Source organism: Manihot esculenta, chromosome 3 (assembly GCF_001659605.2).
Source record: "Manihot esculenta cultivar AM560-2 chromosome 3, M.esculenta_v8, whole genome shotgun sequence".
Classification (NCBI taxonomy): Eukaryota; Viridiplantae; Streptophyta; class Magnoliopsida; order Malpighiales; family Euphorbiaceae; genus Manihot; species Manihot esculenta.
The window spans coordinates 26,432,849-26,448,258 of record NC_035163.2 but is presented as its reverse complement, the minus strand read 5'-3'; the positions used below and the strand labels follow the sequence as shown (position 1 = coordinate 26,448,258).

Here is a 15,410-nt window from a genome sequence, read left to right as displayed (position 1 = left end):
ACTCTTTAAATTATTTTTTTAATATTAATATTAAATAATTTATAATTATTAAAAATATTTATATAAGATAACAATTAATGTTATCTTTAAATTAAAAATGGAATTAAATAATTTTTATAAAAAAATAAAGTGGACTTAATTGATTATATTGTTTTCGAAACAATAGTAAATTTGCATGAATGAATGGTGTACAGGCTATTTGCATACACCAAAGGCACATTGGACCATTGAGATTGGTGAAGAGTGAGTATCTATGTCGATCCAACGGTGCATAAGTAAGCTCCACAACAAGAAGACAAAACAAAATCCATGTTTGTGCCACTCAGCCTCAAGTGATGCAGCTTGCCGACATGTGTAGTTGGAATTTTAAATTTTGCACCTTGGAATTTCCGAATAAATAAATAAATTATTTTTTTGGATTTTTGTAGATGAGGTCAATTGTGTAATTCATTTCAGTTGAAACAGTTTTAACTAAGTTCGAAAATGAAGGAAAATATGTAGCCGTTTTTATCTGAAGCTTATAAAATCTATGACTAAAAATTATGAAATCTAATAAAGGAGAAAAAAAAGGCAGCAAAGAAAAAGTCACAGTGCTATAGTGAGTTAGCAACTATTTTTAATGATTCATTTCTCCTTATAATCATATAAGTGAATTCCTTTATATGCCATAATTAACTGTGATTTGCAAATCAAACTGAAGCAGTTATGTGGTTGTGAAAGTGTTTTGAAGTATAAAACATCATTTCTGCAAATTTCCTTCTTAATTTAAGAGCAAGGGCTTGAGAAAGAGAGAGATAAAGCAAGTATGGAGAGATAGAGAAAGAGGAGGAGAAGAGGGTATACAGACATGGTTTTTAAAGATCTTTCATGGTTCTTCTGAGACAGCTTTTGCTTCCAAACTGAGATTATTGTAAGCTTTTTTTGGTATGTTGGATCTCTACAGTCATTTCAATGAGTTTTGTTTTGGTTTTGCTTTGGAGTCCTTGAATTAATTTTTCCTCTTTCTGTGTTGATTCTTTTGGAGTTTGTCTTCATATTTTCTCTTGAAAGTTGTTTTGTTATTGTGGGTATGTCCATGATTGATTATTTTCTGCTAACGGATTACTTCAAGCATGAAAAGTTTTGGGTTCTGGAGTTTGAAAACAATTTGAACTCTTGTTATTTTTAGGTATATATAAGAGTTTGCAGCAACAAGAAAAGGTTTCTCTTCTGGGTTTTTAAGATTGGACCAAGAAGTCATCATGTTTTTGGTTGGTTCAGAGAGTTCCCAACCTTATACATTCTGAATCTTCCCTTCTTGTGTTCTCCTCTTGTTTGTTTTTATGCTCAAACCACCATGTTGTCTCTTCATGTTTTTATTGCTTCTTTTCTCTGCAATATGCCCAAGTATATGTATATATATACACATATTTTCTTGACTTATTTTCCCTCAACTTCTGAGCTTGCAGTTTTTTTTTAATGTTTAAAACTATTTTATATTTCCAGATTTAGCTTTTTTTTTTTTCCGGTTCAAATGATGTTCTGATTAGGATGACTACTTTTCTTTAAATAGGTTTCCTTTTATTTTCCATGAGACAAAAATATAGTACGCAGGTTGGGTTAGGCTTTGTAGGATTTTTTTTTTTTTTTTTTGCTTCCTTAATATTCCATTTTAGAGTTACATATCCTGGAAGATCTCCATCTCCTTGTCTGAATCTCTGACAGAAAACGTAACCTTTTTTTTTTTTTTTTCTGTTTGTTCTGAGTTATTTTATGAGCTTACTAGATCTGCAACTTGTTATGGCGGCTTGGATTCTGTACTTCTTTGACTTTTATCTCTCCTTTTCTTCTTGTGCTTAAATATTGAGGAATAAAAATTCGTTTTGTACTTGGTTTTTCATCTGGTGGTGCTAGATATAATGATTATGAAGTGGATTTTTTTCCTGCCATTTCCCTGTAGCCTTCCTTTTTTTTTGTTTTGGTTTGATTTTTCAATTGTCTGGAGATTTTATTATGGTTTTTTATTGGTCATTTTGCAGTCATGCAAGATGGATTTTTCAGAGCATACGAGGATTGTGTTCAACAGAATCAAGAAACTGGAACCAGAGAATGTTACTAAGATTATTGGTTATCTTCTTTTACAAGATGGTGGTGATCAAGAAATGATTAATCTGGCTATGAGTCCTGATGTGATTATTCAAGAAGTGATTTATAAGGCTAAAGCTGAACTAAATCAATTAGCCCTTAAATCAGCAACTTCTCCAATCTCACCCCCCATGAATTCACCACCTGTTTCGGATCTTTCCTCACAGTTCAATCCTTTCTTCACTGTTTTGTCTCGGTCATTTTTGTCTTCACCACCGGCCTTCCGAGTCCCTTCTTCCTACTGGGAATCTCAAGTTGGAGCTCAGCATAATTCAGATTTTGCATCTATGGGTTACCTGGATTCTGTTTCTGAGCTGCAAAACCAAACTCAGTTCTTGAGTTTGGAGGATCAAATGGAGCCTGTTAACTTGGGAAATATGGGGTTCCCAAGTGATTATTTTAACTCGGATACTGCACTGGGTCATTTAACTGCAAGGACAGGTCGCCGGTATTCAAGCTTAAATGAGATTCCTGTTAAGACTTGTCACTATTTTAACAAGGGTTTTTGTAAGCATGGAAGTAACTGTAGGTACTATCATGGACAAGTCTCCGAGAACTTCCCTCGAACATTTGATGCTATCAATGATGATCAACTTTTCTCACCAGGATCACTTAAGAAGTTGGAGTTGGAAATCATAGAGCTTTTGAAATCAAGAAAAGGTGGTCCTGTTTCAATTGCTTCTTTGCCAATGATATATTACGAGAAATATGGAAAAGTTCTTCAAGCGGAAGGGTATCTCACAGAGAGCCAGAGACATGGGAAAGCTGGTTATAGTTTGACGAAACTTCTTGCTAGATTGAAAAACAGTATTCGACTGATCGACAGGTGCATATTGTGAGCTTCTATACGATTCCAATTTCATATCTTTTTTATATGCTCGTTTTTAACTAAGCATTTTCTCTTGACTTGAGTTGCAGACCTCATGGTCAGCATGCAGTAATTTTAGCTGAAGATGTTCCAAAATACATGGAAACTTGGGGTGACAGAAATGATCCTGGTCCGATTGTTAGTGGATCACGGCAGATATATCTAACTTTCCCAGCTGAGAGTACTTTTACAGAAGATGATGTCTCCAACTACTTCAAGTACTTGTTTAGTCAATAAACTCTTTGCAGGCTCTTGGCATCCATCTTCTCAATGTGCATTTTTTTTTCTTATAGTTTTCTGGTTTTATTTTCAGCACTTTTGGATCAGTTGAGGATGTAAGGATTCCCTGCCAACAGAAAAGGATGTTTGGCTTCGTGACATTTGAAAGTGCAGAGACGGTGAAGATGATTTTGGCAAAAGGAAATCCTCATTTTGTTTGTGGTGCTCGAGTTCTTGTGAAACCTTACAGGGAAAAATCTAAGCTTATTGATAGGTAAATTGTCTGTAACATTTGAATGCCAGAGCCGAATCTCCATATGACTTTACAATTTATCAAAAATTATAGTCTATTTAATGTTCTTCTAGCGTAGCGTACAAAATTAAATTCTGAAATTTTAAAAGGGCTTCTCAACCTTTTCCTCTCCCTCATACCTAAAGTTTTGATGCAGGAAGTATCAGGAGAGAATTGAGCCTTCAATGTGTTTCTCTTCTCAATATGTAGATATGGATGCTGAGCTTCATCCAAGTAAGTTTTGGTTAAAAAAATACAAATTTAATGTCTGTAAAGTCGATAGAATTCTTAATGTATTGCAAATGCACACAGTGATTGGTAATTGCTCTCTCTATTCCTATTTTTATTTGCTTCGCTTTATCTGATATGTATATTTTTATAGTGCCAAGAGGATATGAGACCTCAAGGTTGCTGAGGAAGCAGCTTATGGAAGAGCAGGAGCAGGCTCTTGAATTTCAGAGGAGGCAACTTGCAGAGTTGCGAATAGCTCGAAAGCCGATATCCAATCGGTCCTACTTTGGCTACTCGATGGACGGGCTTAAAGTCTCAGAAGGTTAGCAAGTCCTGCTTTCATTTCCCATTACAGTGTCTCTGCATTCTATTATTATTCTCATTCCTTCTCTTTGCTCTTGCAGATAATATCAATTTGCCAACGACCGAAGATTTTAATTATCTGCTGGACTTTCTGAACATCGGCTCAGTAAGTGATGACAAATTCAGGCGTACGGAAACCAACTACATGGACTCAGACAGGTAAAAGACATCTTCTTGTAAAAGTCGAGTTCATGAGCTGATTGATTGCAAATACATATGCTGAACTTTTATTCTAGCCTTTCACAGCTCTTCGTCTTAGATCCCACCTCTTTTCGACTTGGTATAGTTTATCTTTACCTCTGCTGTGCAGTCAAGGACTGAACTTACCAGAAAGCCCATTTGCATCTCCAATAGCTAGCAGCATTTCTACAGTCATATAGGTTCAGCACACAGAAGATTTTATAGAGTTACAAAGAACAAATGCAACAGCAGCAACATCTTTGGTTTTGATACATAAACAGGCACCTTTTTCGCATTTTTCTTCTGTTTTCCGTCGAGGTTTACAGCTAGTACAAAAACGGCTAACGAAAGAAACAAGAAGCATCTCCTCCTAAAGGAAGTAGCAAAGCAGAATATGATGATACACAAATAAATGTAAGAAGGCTACAGTTTTTCTAATGTTAGAGAAACAATGCATGAATATTAAGTAGCTAATATGTAATTAAGTCTTTAGTGGGCCAAAGGGATTAGAAAAAAATGTGCAGTGTTCAGAGCAGTTAATGTTTAAAACCTCTGCAACACTCACTCATAGATGAAATAACTTCAACAGAAGGGTTAGCAGTTGGCTTATACCAGTTTAGCAAAAGTTGTTCATAGTCCTCCCATTTTCTGTTTACTCAGCATTTGCCATTGTTTTGGCTTGGGCACAAAGAATGGTTTTTATTTATAATATTCTCTCTCTCTCCTCTCTTAATCATCCTTGCAAAATCTTAAAAACTCTTTTTAAACTCGCAAACATTATATAAAACCGGCTGAGTGTATAAACATCCGGATGTAACAAGCCACAACTTGAGCATATAATAATCAACACCACAATGAATGAAACAAAGGGGGACCCATTGACAGAGGCAAGTTAGGCAATATGCTCATTCACAAGTGACATCCAGATAAGGGTTTTGCAATATAATATGTGGAATAAATATCTATGATCAAAACCCACAAATTCACAGATAAAAAAGAGACAAGTAGCTGTACTACGTAACATGAAGACAAGCTGCATTGTTCCAAGCATGTCCCATTCATTATCTCTATCTGGTGAACCATGTGAAATTGACATCACCTATTGGTGGACCCTTTTATAATTATCTCCCTTAGCTGAGCCACCCTTGATTGAAATCACTGTTTAAAGCATTTTTATGGCCGCAACTTTCGGGAAATGTTGTCCTCTCAGTGAGCGGCTGAGAGTGACCTGCCAACCAATTGTATATTATATCTGTATGAGGTTAAACGGTAAGCTTCCCTCCCAAAAATAAATTAATAAGCTTAAATCTTCAGCCAATGCACTTGTTGTAGTTTAGTGGTCAAGGGTATCATGCTTGATTCCAGATATCTCAGTTCGAGCCTCCTTTTTATATGGACTTTAAATGCTATCAGATCATGCTTGATTTCAGGTCTTTCGGTTCGAATCTCCCTTCCTATACGGGCTTTAAATGCTATGAGACATTGTTAAAGAAAAAGGCTCAAGTCTTTAAAACTAGGTGTAAAAAAAAAGCTATCTTTTAGTTGGTGGAGCATCAAGGGATGTAAACTTGCAACCTAATAGAAGCTTTTTAGGTTGCCTGAAGATATAGATGAGAGAAATGAGCCGAGTCTTTCCAACCACCGTTAACCCCAAAATGAAGGAGCCTTTGAATTTACTTTTCCCCCATTTCCCTCATCCAACCAAGGCCAAAAAAGACGAGACATCCATTCACAAGTAGTAAAAATAAACAGATTTGAAAGAAACAGTAGAGCGAAAATTTTTATTCCTGTCTTGTCTATAGAAGTAACTTTATCTTGTAAGTGTTCGTAAGATTCATACATCATATAAAAACTTGTAAACCAGCAAGGAGGAAAATGTTATGTTTATTAAAATGAACACAATTTCAAAAAAAAAAAAAAAAAAAGACCTTATCTTGCCTTTGCTCTACAGAGAACACATTGAGCAGTGAATAGAAGTAATTAGCAGATATCTTATAAGAATCTTGTGACTACCATTTAAGTTTAAAAGCAAGCCCATCCTCACCACACCACTCACTAATCATTGCTGTTACATACAGTTTGTGCTTGAAAAGAAGGATAATGCAATTTCCAACCAATCAGACAATCTTTGTCCTCTGAGTTGAGGATACCTAACTCTAACTTACAAAGTGGTAGGGCCTGCAAGGACAGACCAATTATTATGCAGTCAAGTCATATAATCTAGGACATGCCTCTCAATGTTGTTTAAAATTTTCTACTGTACCCACAAAAAATACCTGGACAACCCATTTATATTCTCTTCCACAGAATACAGATGGCACTCTCAAATGTAATAATAAGTGGAAATAGGTGAAGAAAAAAATAATAAAAAATGAATTCTGTGGGGGCACTTCTGGACAAGATAAGTCTTTTTATTGATCCTGTCTTTTCAATGAATTTATCGTTGGTTTCTTCTGTAGAGTTTAGAGACTTCACCAGTTAAAAGACTTGACTTCAAAAAAACAAGGAGAGCCAGAAACTTTGGAAGACTTTAACAGAAAGGGCTTGGAAAAAAGAAGAACAATCCTTAAAAGAATGGCTGTGATACCAACTTGAAAGAATTGAAGAATTCTTCTTGTATATTGTACAAACAATAGAGACTAAGTTTTACGGACAAACTAAAGGCTAAGTTCATGGCTAAAATGTGCAGAAGTAGAGCAAAACTTGCAGAACAAAGATAGTGAAATAAAAAACAAGTTGGGAGTAATTTGAATACCAAAGCTTCAAATCAAAATTTCAAGCTGAGGACCTTGCTATAGAACATCAGACAAGAGAAGAGATGCTGCATAATGTAAAGATGATCTAAAGAAAGCCAACAGGAGAAGTTATTCTATTGGGTTTTTGGGTTAACCTCTCAATAAGTGGAACCCATTTCGCTTCTAATCTATTTCTTCAGATACAAAGCTTTTTATTTTTACTGTCAATAGTTTTTTTTTTTTTTCCTCAAAGGTAATTGCATTAAAGGGAATAGGGCCTAGTCCAATTACAAAAATGAACAGAAGAGCGAGCCCAGCTAATCAAAAAGGCCCAACACCAAGAAACCCTATCCCTGCTGGTTGCTACAAGGAGCCCCACCGCCATTGGACAAATGCTGCCGCTAGATGCATCTGGAGCTAAGAGCAACATCAACAAAAGCCTAACAAATCATTTCAATTCTTTAAATTTAGTAGGATTTTGAAATCAACTTTAGCAGAATGTGTTTCATACCCACATAGCATAAACGGTATTATTTATTCATAATAATGACACAAAGAAATAGAAATTAAAAAAAAAAAGTCTTTAGTTAATTTTTATTTTTCTTGTAGAAATGGTATTTAATTGCTGAACCAACCTGTTCTTAATTTTCCTCTATTATCATACAATAAATAAAGTGGTAGAAAGTCTTTAAAACCTCATCATCTTTGAAAAAATTTATTATTCTCTTGTAATTTTCCAAGCAGTCAAACACTGCAGAAAGTTTTGACTTGTGATAAATGCCAAGTTGATTTTCTTTTCCATACCAAATTCATTTGCATTTGCCTCCTCTTTTTCCTTATTTGATTGTATTTAAAACCCAAACAGATTATATTGAAAAAAAATATATATATATCCTAATTTTTCTTTATTAATTATGATTTGATGTGATACTGTTGATTTCTGAATGTTAATGAAACTTTTATTTTGAAAACTTGACTGAGGTGTTGGTATGCATATTTTTCATAGAACGTGAAGATGGGGGAATTTAATTAGTTGACTGAGATATGACTATAATAACAAAATTTCAATATTCAAAAGGTTGCTGAGGAAATAATAAATTAAAAACTTTAATTGAAACTATAAAGAAAAAATAAAGATGAACTTGAATCAAATATTGCAACTGCATGATCTAATGCTGACGAGAAATTTCTGAATTTCATGCTACGTTAGCATTATCTCATTTAATTGGCAGGGAAATTTAAAAAAAAAAAAAATTATTTATTGAAACAAGAAAAAAAATTGAGAGAAAAAAGATCAACCCATTTTCTTGATCAGTCATTTTGATTAATTTTTGTATTTTTATGAAATAAAAATAAATTATTAATTAAAGAGAAAAAAAAAATAATAAAATAGGATTGGAAGAAGATTCTTAATTATAGCAGCATATGAAAGTTGCTAAAGCCATCAATTTAATAGTTAAAATAGAATAAAACAAAAAAGAGAGAGAAATTGAAAATGGTTTACCCATTGGTGATTTTGTAGAAAATGAAAAATTTTAAAATTAAAAAAATTTAAATTTCTTATTTTAATTACGAATTTTATAAGATAAAAATTTAATTATATAAAATTTTTAATTTCAAAATGCAGAGTTAAGAAAAATTATAATTTAAAAAAATTAATAAATAATTCTTGCTCAATCTTCAGAGAATGCCGCCTTGTATTATCGTAAGTTCTCTCTTTTGAATATTTCCTGAAAGGAGACGACGGAGTAAAAGATTTTTTTTTTTAATTAAAATTTTTAAATTTAAATTTAAAATATAAAATATCTTTAGAACTTGAATTTTTTTTTATTTTTTTAATAAATTTACTTTAGATTTTATTGAAAATATTTTCAATGAAAAATATTTTTTAATTTTTTTTAAAAATTAAATAATAATTTTTTTTTTTTAAAAAAGCAGTCAAACAAGGCAGAGGTCGACAAACCCATGGGAGGAGACATGAAAGGTCAAGGGATCGTTATCTCGTTTTGTTTGGTTATGCAATCGCAAGTCAATTTTAGCTGTTACTAAATAGATTAGAAATTAATTATGTTATTAAATATAAATAATTAAAAAAATAAATTGGACGTTTTAAATTTATTAATTTCAAATAAAAAGAATAATTTGGAACAAAACAAAATATAAATTACTTTATTATGAGGATTATATACTATAATTCATCATATGTTTTTGGACGATTTCTCTGCTGGCTTCATCAATTAATTTATAGGTAGGAAACGAACAGCGGATTTTCTTGATTTTCCGTAGTCTTTTGTTTTTTTTTAGTTTTAGTATATTAAAATCAATTTATAAAATATATATTTCAATTTTCAAAATTTGATATTAACATTTTTATATTTTAATAAAAAAATATTTTCTTTTCAGTTTAATAAAATTAAATTATTTATTTATGAGAAATTAAGTAACATAAGTCTTAAATTTAAGAATAAAAAAATAAATATAAATATTTTTTTAACTTTTTATCCTAATATTCTCTGACAGTGGGAATAAAGAAAGGAAAGAGAAGGAAGTGGGTATTATTACAAAAAGCATGCGTCACAGACAGAGAATAACCGCGTGGGTCCATTTCCGGCGTGGCACACGTGTTGGGCTCGTCTTTTTTAGTCCCCACATCTTCAGTTTTATTATTATATTTATTATAAATTAGATTTACACAAAAATTACCCAAACGACAGAGTTTTACTATTTTCTCCACACAAATTAAAGCTATTCACTAAACAAAACAGAAAAGTACACAACTTGGAAACAATTTTTTTTAATAAATTTCATAATTAAAATACAATTCCATGTAGTAGCTCATAATTTAATAATTTTTTTAAAAAAACAATTACTTAAAGAATGGTTTACCAATAAAAAAATAATAAAAAAAACCAATGAGTTGAGGAATTTTGACCAAGGCTTCTTGTCCCTTAACAACCATTCACCTAATTTGGTCGGTCAGTTAAGAAGAGTAACCAATGTCTTTAAATATAATTCTTAAATATCTGACATTCAAAAACATATACATAGTTTAATTACCAGTAGTTAATATTATGTTTAATTTCTCAATTTATTCCATATCCAGTGGCAGAATTGTAATTCCAGTTCATAGAAAGGTCAATGGTGAGAATCAATTGCTATAAAAGTATAATTTATTCTGGTAAAAGGAGACCATGTACTTGCTGGGGATCAAGATCTTTGGCTTCAATCACTGCTTCTGAGGTTAAGGCAAAGCAAACCCAAGAAACCAAACCAAAGAAGAGTTCAAGTAACACGGTATGTAAAAGATAGAACTCCATTAAAATTGATGGTGAAGTTGATAAGTGGGTCTATTCTGCTATCACCCTTTGATTCTGAATCTTGGCTTGGTCCAGAAAAAAGGATACTTGAAGTCTTCTTTTTCTTTTTATAGATAAAGTTATGGCTTTAGATTCATGTACCTCTCTTTCTCTCTGTCTGTTCCTGGCTTTGATCCTTTTGGGGTTTCCCAATTCACAATGGAAATTTCCCTTCTGTAAATTTTTGGTGGGAGAGAAGAATTTAAATTCTTGGAGGTTCAAAATTCAATATTACTGGGCAAAACCCAATTCAACTTACCTCCTTTGGTAAAATTTTGATTTCTCCTTTAAGGCCTTCACCTCCACACATCTCTCTCCCTCTCTCTGAGTTTTAGCCTGAAGCTAGATGTGGTGATTTGATTTCCTTTATGAGATGCGAGTCAAACAAACCAAATGTTTACTTTAAGACCATATTGTTGTTGTTTTATGTTTAATTTGAGGATAAGAGATAACAAAAGTGATTTTTCATTCAAGTTCCAAGCTAATGATGTTTGTCTCCAAATAAATGATCCAACTTCCTGGGTGTGCCAACTCAAATTTATTCCATCTGCTTAGTGCTGCCCATGGATAAATTTTTGTACAAGTCTTCATGTTTGCAATCTGCTGCAATAATCTATACACCATGAATTGCCTTGTTTTTCATCACACTAACTCTAATGATCATGTTACTCTTCTCTTTTATGTCAGCTCTGCAGTTTATCTTCTGTTTCAAGCAGGATATGTTCATAAGATAGCAAAAGCTTATGGATTCTCATGCTTCACTTGAAACAAGTTTTGTAGTTCATCCTGTCATTTGGGTTTGAGAAAATCTCTGCCATAAAGCTTTCCTGGTGTTACTACTGCGAGTCACCAAAAGTTGTGCCAAATCAAAGAATTAGCTATTGTTCAATGCAATCATCTAAGAAAACTACAATTATGGATGGATCTCAGAGGTTCTATGACCAAACTATGGGAGATCAGGAGTCATATTGCTGGCATCCGAATCAGAATGTAGGCCACTACCCATTTTCTGATGATCGCAGCCAAGAGATGCACCTTTCAGTGGAGACTTTTGAACAGCAGTGCACTCTAGAATCTTCATCTGGAACTAGTAGTTACCCTGTTCACAATTCTCCATCTACCGGTAGTTTCTCCCCAAATGAAAGTGCAATATCTCAGCTAAATTCTCAATCATGCCTGTTGGATCTGCATGATTCCTCTGAGAATACCAGTTGTTCACCAGATAGGGACTCTTATGTTACCCACAAGCTTAGAGAACTGGAAACTGCAATGCTGGGTCCTATAGATGATCTTGACATATATAATATAACGACTCCGGCGAGCCAAATCACATCCGAGGAAGAGAAGTTTAAATTTTTGGTAGAGATGATGTCCAGAGGAGACTTAAAAGCAGCACTTTGTGCTTGTGCTCAAGCAGTTGCAAACAATGATATGCTTACATTTGAATGGCTAATGACAGAGTTACGTCAGAAGGTATCAGTTTCCGGTGAGCCAATTCAACGTTTGGGAGCCTACATGGTGGAAGGTCTTGTTGCAAGGTTGGCATCTTCAGGAAGTAGTATCTACAAAGCGCTAAGATGCAAGGAGCCTGCAAGTGCTGAGCTTTTCTCTTACATGCACATACTCTATGAAGTTTGCCCATACTTCAAGTTTGGGTATATGTCAGCAAATGGAGCAATTGCTGAAGCAATGAAGGATGAAAGAAAAGTTCACATAATTGATTTTCAAATTTCACAGGGCAGCCAGTGGGTCACCTTAATCCAGGCTCTTGCTGCTCAACCTGGAGGGCCTCCACATATTCGACTTACAGGCATTGATGATTCAACATCAGCATATGCTCGTGGAGGAGGACTTGATATAGTGGGGCAAAGACTATCGAGGCTTGCCAAGTCATGTAAAGTACCCTTCGAGTTCCATGCCGCTGCAGTTTCTGCTTCTGAAATTCAACTGGAGAATCTTGGAATTCGACCTGGTGAAGCTCTTGCTGTTAATTTTGCATTAACACTTCATCATTTGCCCGATGAAAGTGTGGGTACTCAAAATCACCGAGACAGGCTGTTGAGGTTGGTTAAGAGCTTATCTCCCAAGGTGGTAACTCTCGTTGAGCAAGAATCAAATACTAATACTGCCCCTTTTCTTCTCCGTTTCACCGAGGCATTAAACTATTATTTGGCTGTATTTGAATCAATTGATGTTACTCTACCAAGGGAGCACAAGGAGAGGATCAATGTTGAGCAGCACTGTCTTGCTCGGGAGGTTGTCAACATTATAGCATGTGAGGGTGCTGAGAGAGTGGAACGACATGAACCTCTGGGTAAGTGGAGATCACGGTTCACCATGGCTGGGTTTACACCATACCCATTAAGCACTTATGTGAATGCTACTATCAAAACTTTGCTCGAGAGCTACTCCAATAAGTACACACTTGAAGAACGAGACGGAGCTTTATATCTTGGCTGGATGAACCGGCCTTTGGTTGCTTCTTGTGCATGGAGGTGATAAGCAGAATACTCGAGAGACTTGTATGCTTCAGACAGCTTTTGAGGCAAGATCATTTCATCATGTTCTTTGTAGTCTAAATAGCATAACAATGTTGAAACATTAACGGATTATCTAGCAATAATGAATTCGCTAATTTGCAATATAAGCGCTCTCATCAAGCATGTGATCTTTCTGAAGTGTATCTGCAGTACAATTATCGCTTAGTCAATTTCAAACCACTTGTTAGGCTGATTTTCAGAAGAATTTAACTGAAAGCTTATTTAGCAGAAACACGTTTAACTTAGCTAATGTAGGAATATTACAATGTTCCCAGCCCCGGTTTTGATTTAACTACAAAAAGAACACATTTACAGATATCAGAAAATCTCATGAGAAAACTATGACAAAGCAGGGAAGTACAGCACTGGGATTTCTTACAATCAAAGATTCTGACTCAGAATACTGGGCTTCAGTCACTATAGAATCACACTCTTCTTTTAACCCATTGTTAACCTTATTATCAACTGTGCCTGCAATTATCCTGCATACTATTGCAGCCCTTTCCATTTTCAACATTGACAAGGTAATCATGTTTTCACTTAGTTCCTCACTATTTGTACTTAATCGAATCCCATTCTTCTTGGTATACTCTGTGTCAAAATTAGATTGAATCATTCTGCAGACTCTGCAAGTGGGATCTTTACACAGCTCTGAAACTCGCATCGATTTTTCACTGCAGCAGGACATTGTCGTGCCATAGAATCGCAGAAGCTCATTTCCGTCTACAATGCTTCTTGGATGTGTCTTTTGTTGCTTATAGGCACTCTCCTTTACTTTCTCTCTATATTTCTCAAACCTTTCAAGAATTTCAATGGAGTTCTTCACCCTTAAGACCTTTTGGATCTTCCTTGACGGCTTTGATGGGTATGTTGATGCCCTCTGGAAGATCATCTCAGTGATATTTCTTGCTGGGTCACCCATTTTGAGCTCTGCTCAAAATGCAAGAAAATAATCCAGAATCAGAAACAGAAATTTCATTTTCATAAGCTCCAGAAATAATCAAGCTTGTATCAGATTGCCCTTGCATACACTTACTGATATTTTATTCTTTTTCTATATTTGCATTTCTTTTTTTTTTTCCATATTTTATCAATATTGCAACCAAATTCACAAATCATCACACATTAAAGGGACCAGTATGCATACCCTTGAGCTGCAAGCTTACAAAAACGTCCCTATGTCCCTTCAATTAGAGGGTCTCCTGTAATCATATGGTAGGCCAGCCACGTTTTGTTCGCTAGCTGACCTTTCAGTGAATTGGACTGTGTGATGTATTACTAGGAAGGACATTAGTCATTTGAGTCTAATTAAGTCTCTCATTTCACTTAATTCCATGTTTAAACACACAGTAAGTAGATCCTTGGTGATTAAATTTCCTCAACTCTGTTGATTATCAGTTGAAAGCCATTGAACTAGAAGCATTGCCATTTCTATGACAATGCTCGATTCCCCAATTAGCGAGGCTCAAGAGAACCTCTGAAATAGCATCTTAATATTAGATGCTAAGTCTTATGTTTGATGCAGCATGAAGAAGTTAGCTATGAATACGAAGAACAACCCAAATAGCGCAGTAACCAGCAAGAAGACAAATGCAAAATGCAACAGAGGAATAATGGAGACTTACCCAAGTACCTTGTTCGTGTGTGGTATCCCTTGATAATCACATCTCCAAATGATTTTCTCGTATGACGAATGAGTTTCTTGTCAAAATTTTCCTTTTCATAACTGCTGCTCCTTCTCCCATTGCATTTTTCTGGGTGGGCAACCACGTTAATTAGCTTGCTCCCACAGTTGGCATTCTCCTTCAAGGACACCCACAGAGCCTGCATCTTTGCTTCTTCCTCCGTGCTAAGTAGATGAGAGTAGAGAGAGGTGTTTTTGTGAATTTGGCGCGTTGGCTCCGGTGGAGATATACGCCATAACGTGGCTGCATAATTTCAGCAGTTGGTGCTAAAGCAAGGACAAAAATGGTGAATTTAAGGGCTTTTGTATGCTATCTACAGCGCATTTATAATCTGAGCCCCACCCAGCAGTCACAAGAAGTGTTCAACGATCCTTCAAGAGAAACTTTTAACCAAAAAACGCAGAGGCATTTTCCAAATCCAATTTTTTGATATCTCATAGCTTGCTTTTTTTTTCTTTTTACCGAATCCAACCTTCTGGGCTGGAACAACGTCCCATCACCTCAGTCCCCACTTGGATGACAAGCTAGCGCTACTGCTTTCTTTTTCTCATTATGAGTTTCCGTAATTTTCAATAGCATATATATATATATATATATACGTGAGATAGAATCCAATTTGACAATGTCAACCAATCATTTGATGGTCACAACTGGAAGTCTTCGATATTTCTGATTGAAATTATCTTGAAACATTAGTTCATAGTTATTTTTGGGAAAACAAAATTTCCCTTCATTTCTTTTTTTTTTTAAATCATTTTTTATTTTTCATAAAATAAGGGAAAATATGTAAAATGTGTTCATTTATTAATAACAAAAA

At 34.6% G+C, this 15,410-nt stretch overlaps 3 protein-coding genes across 11 annotated transcripts; 2 read left to right on the top strand and 1 right to left on the bottom strand.

The window, feature by feature from the left end:
- The first annotated feature begins 521 nt into the window (after positions 1-521).
- Positions 522-4,988, top strand: LOC122723351 (zinc finger CCCH domain-containing protein 18-like). 8 transcript variants are annotated; one of them, XM_043955398.1, is made up of 8 exons: positions 522-598; positions 2,019-2,959; positions 3,043-3,210; positions 3,306-3,485; positions 3,661-3,737; positions 3,886-4,056; positions 4,139-4,256; positions 4,334-4,988. In XM_043955398.1, the coding sequence occupies exons 2-8, from the start codon at positions 2,028-2,030 to the stop codon at positions 4,416-4,418; spliced, it is 1,731 nt and encodes a 576-aa protein (XP_043811333.1). In that variant the 5' UTR covers positions 522-598; positions 2,019-2,027; the 3' UTR covers positions 4,419-4,988. The 8 variants fall into 8 exon arrangements, with proteins under 8 accessions (XP_043811333.1, XP_043811338.1, XP_043811335.1 ...); XM_043955403.1 differs by having other exon boundaries at positions 557-924; positions 2,019-2,950; positions 4,408-4,988; XM_043955400.1 differs by having other exon boundaries at positions 557-924; positions 2,019-2,950.
- Positions 4,989-10,176: 5,188 nt separating this feature from the next.
- On the top strand, positions 10,177-13,015 carry LOC110611472 (scarecrow-like protein 21). Of its 2 annotated transcripts, none has more exons than XM_021751844.2 (2): positions 10,177-10,306; positions 11,056-13,015. In XM_021751844.2, exon 2 carries the CDS (start codon positions 11,257-11,259, stop codon positions 12,865-12,867), a length of 1,611 nt encoding a protein of 536 aa, XP_021607536.1. In that variant the 5' UTR covers positions 10,177-10,306; positions 11,056-11,256; the 3' UTR covers positions 12,868-13,015. The 2 variants fall into 2 exon arrangements, with proteins under 2 accessions (XP_021607536.1, XP_043811257.1); XM_043955322.1 differs by having other exon boundaries at positions 10,204-10,306; positions 11,064-13,015.
- Positions 13,016-13,129: 114 nt separating this feature from the next.
- On the bottom strand, positions 13,130-15,120 carry LOC110611473. The gene is made up of 2 exons (XM_021751846.2): positions 14,534-15,120; positions 13,130-13,838 (listed from the first exon to the last, which is right to left on the bottom strand). The coding sequence occupies exons 1-2, from the start codon at positions 14,736-14,738 to the stop codon at positions 13,237-13,239; spliced, it is 807 nt and encodes a 268-aa protein (XP_021607538.2). The 5' UTR covers positions 14,739-15,120; the 3' UTR covers positions 13,130-13,236.
- Positions 15,121-15,410: the final 290 nt, after the last annotated feature.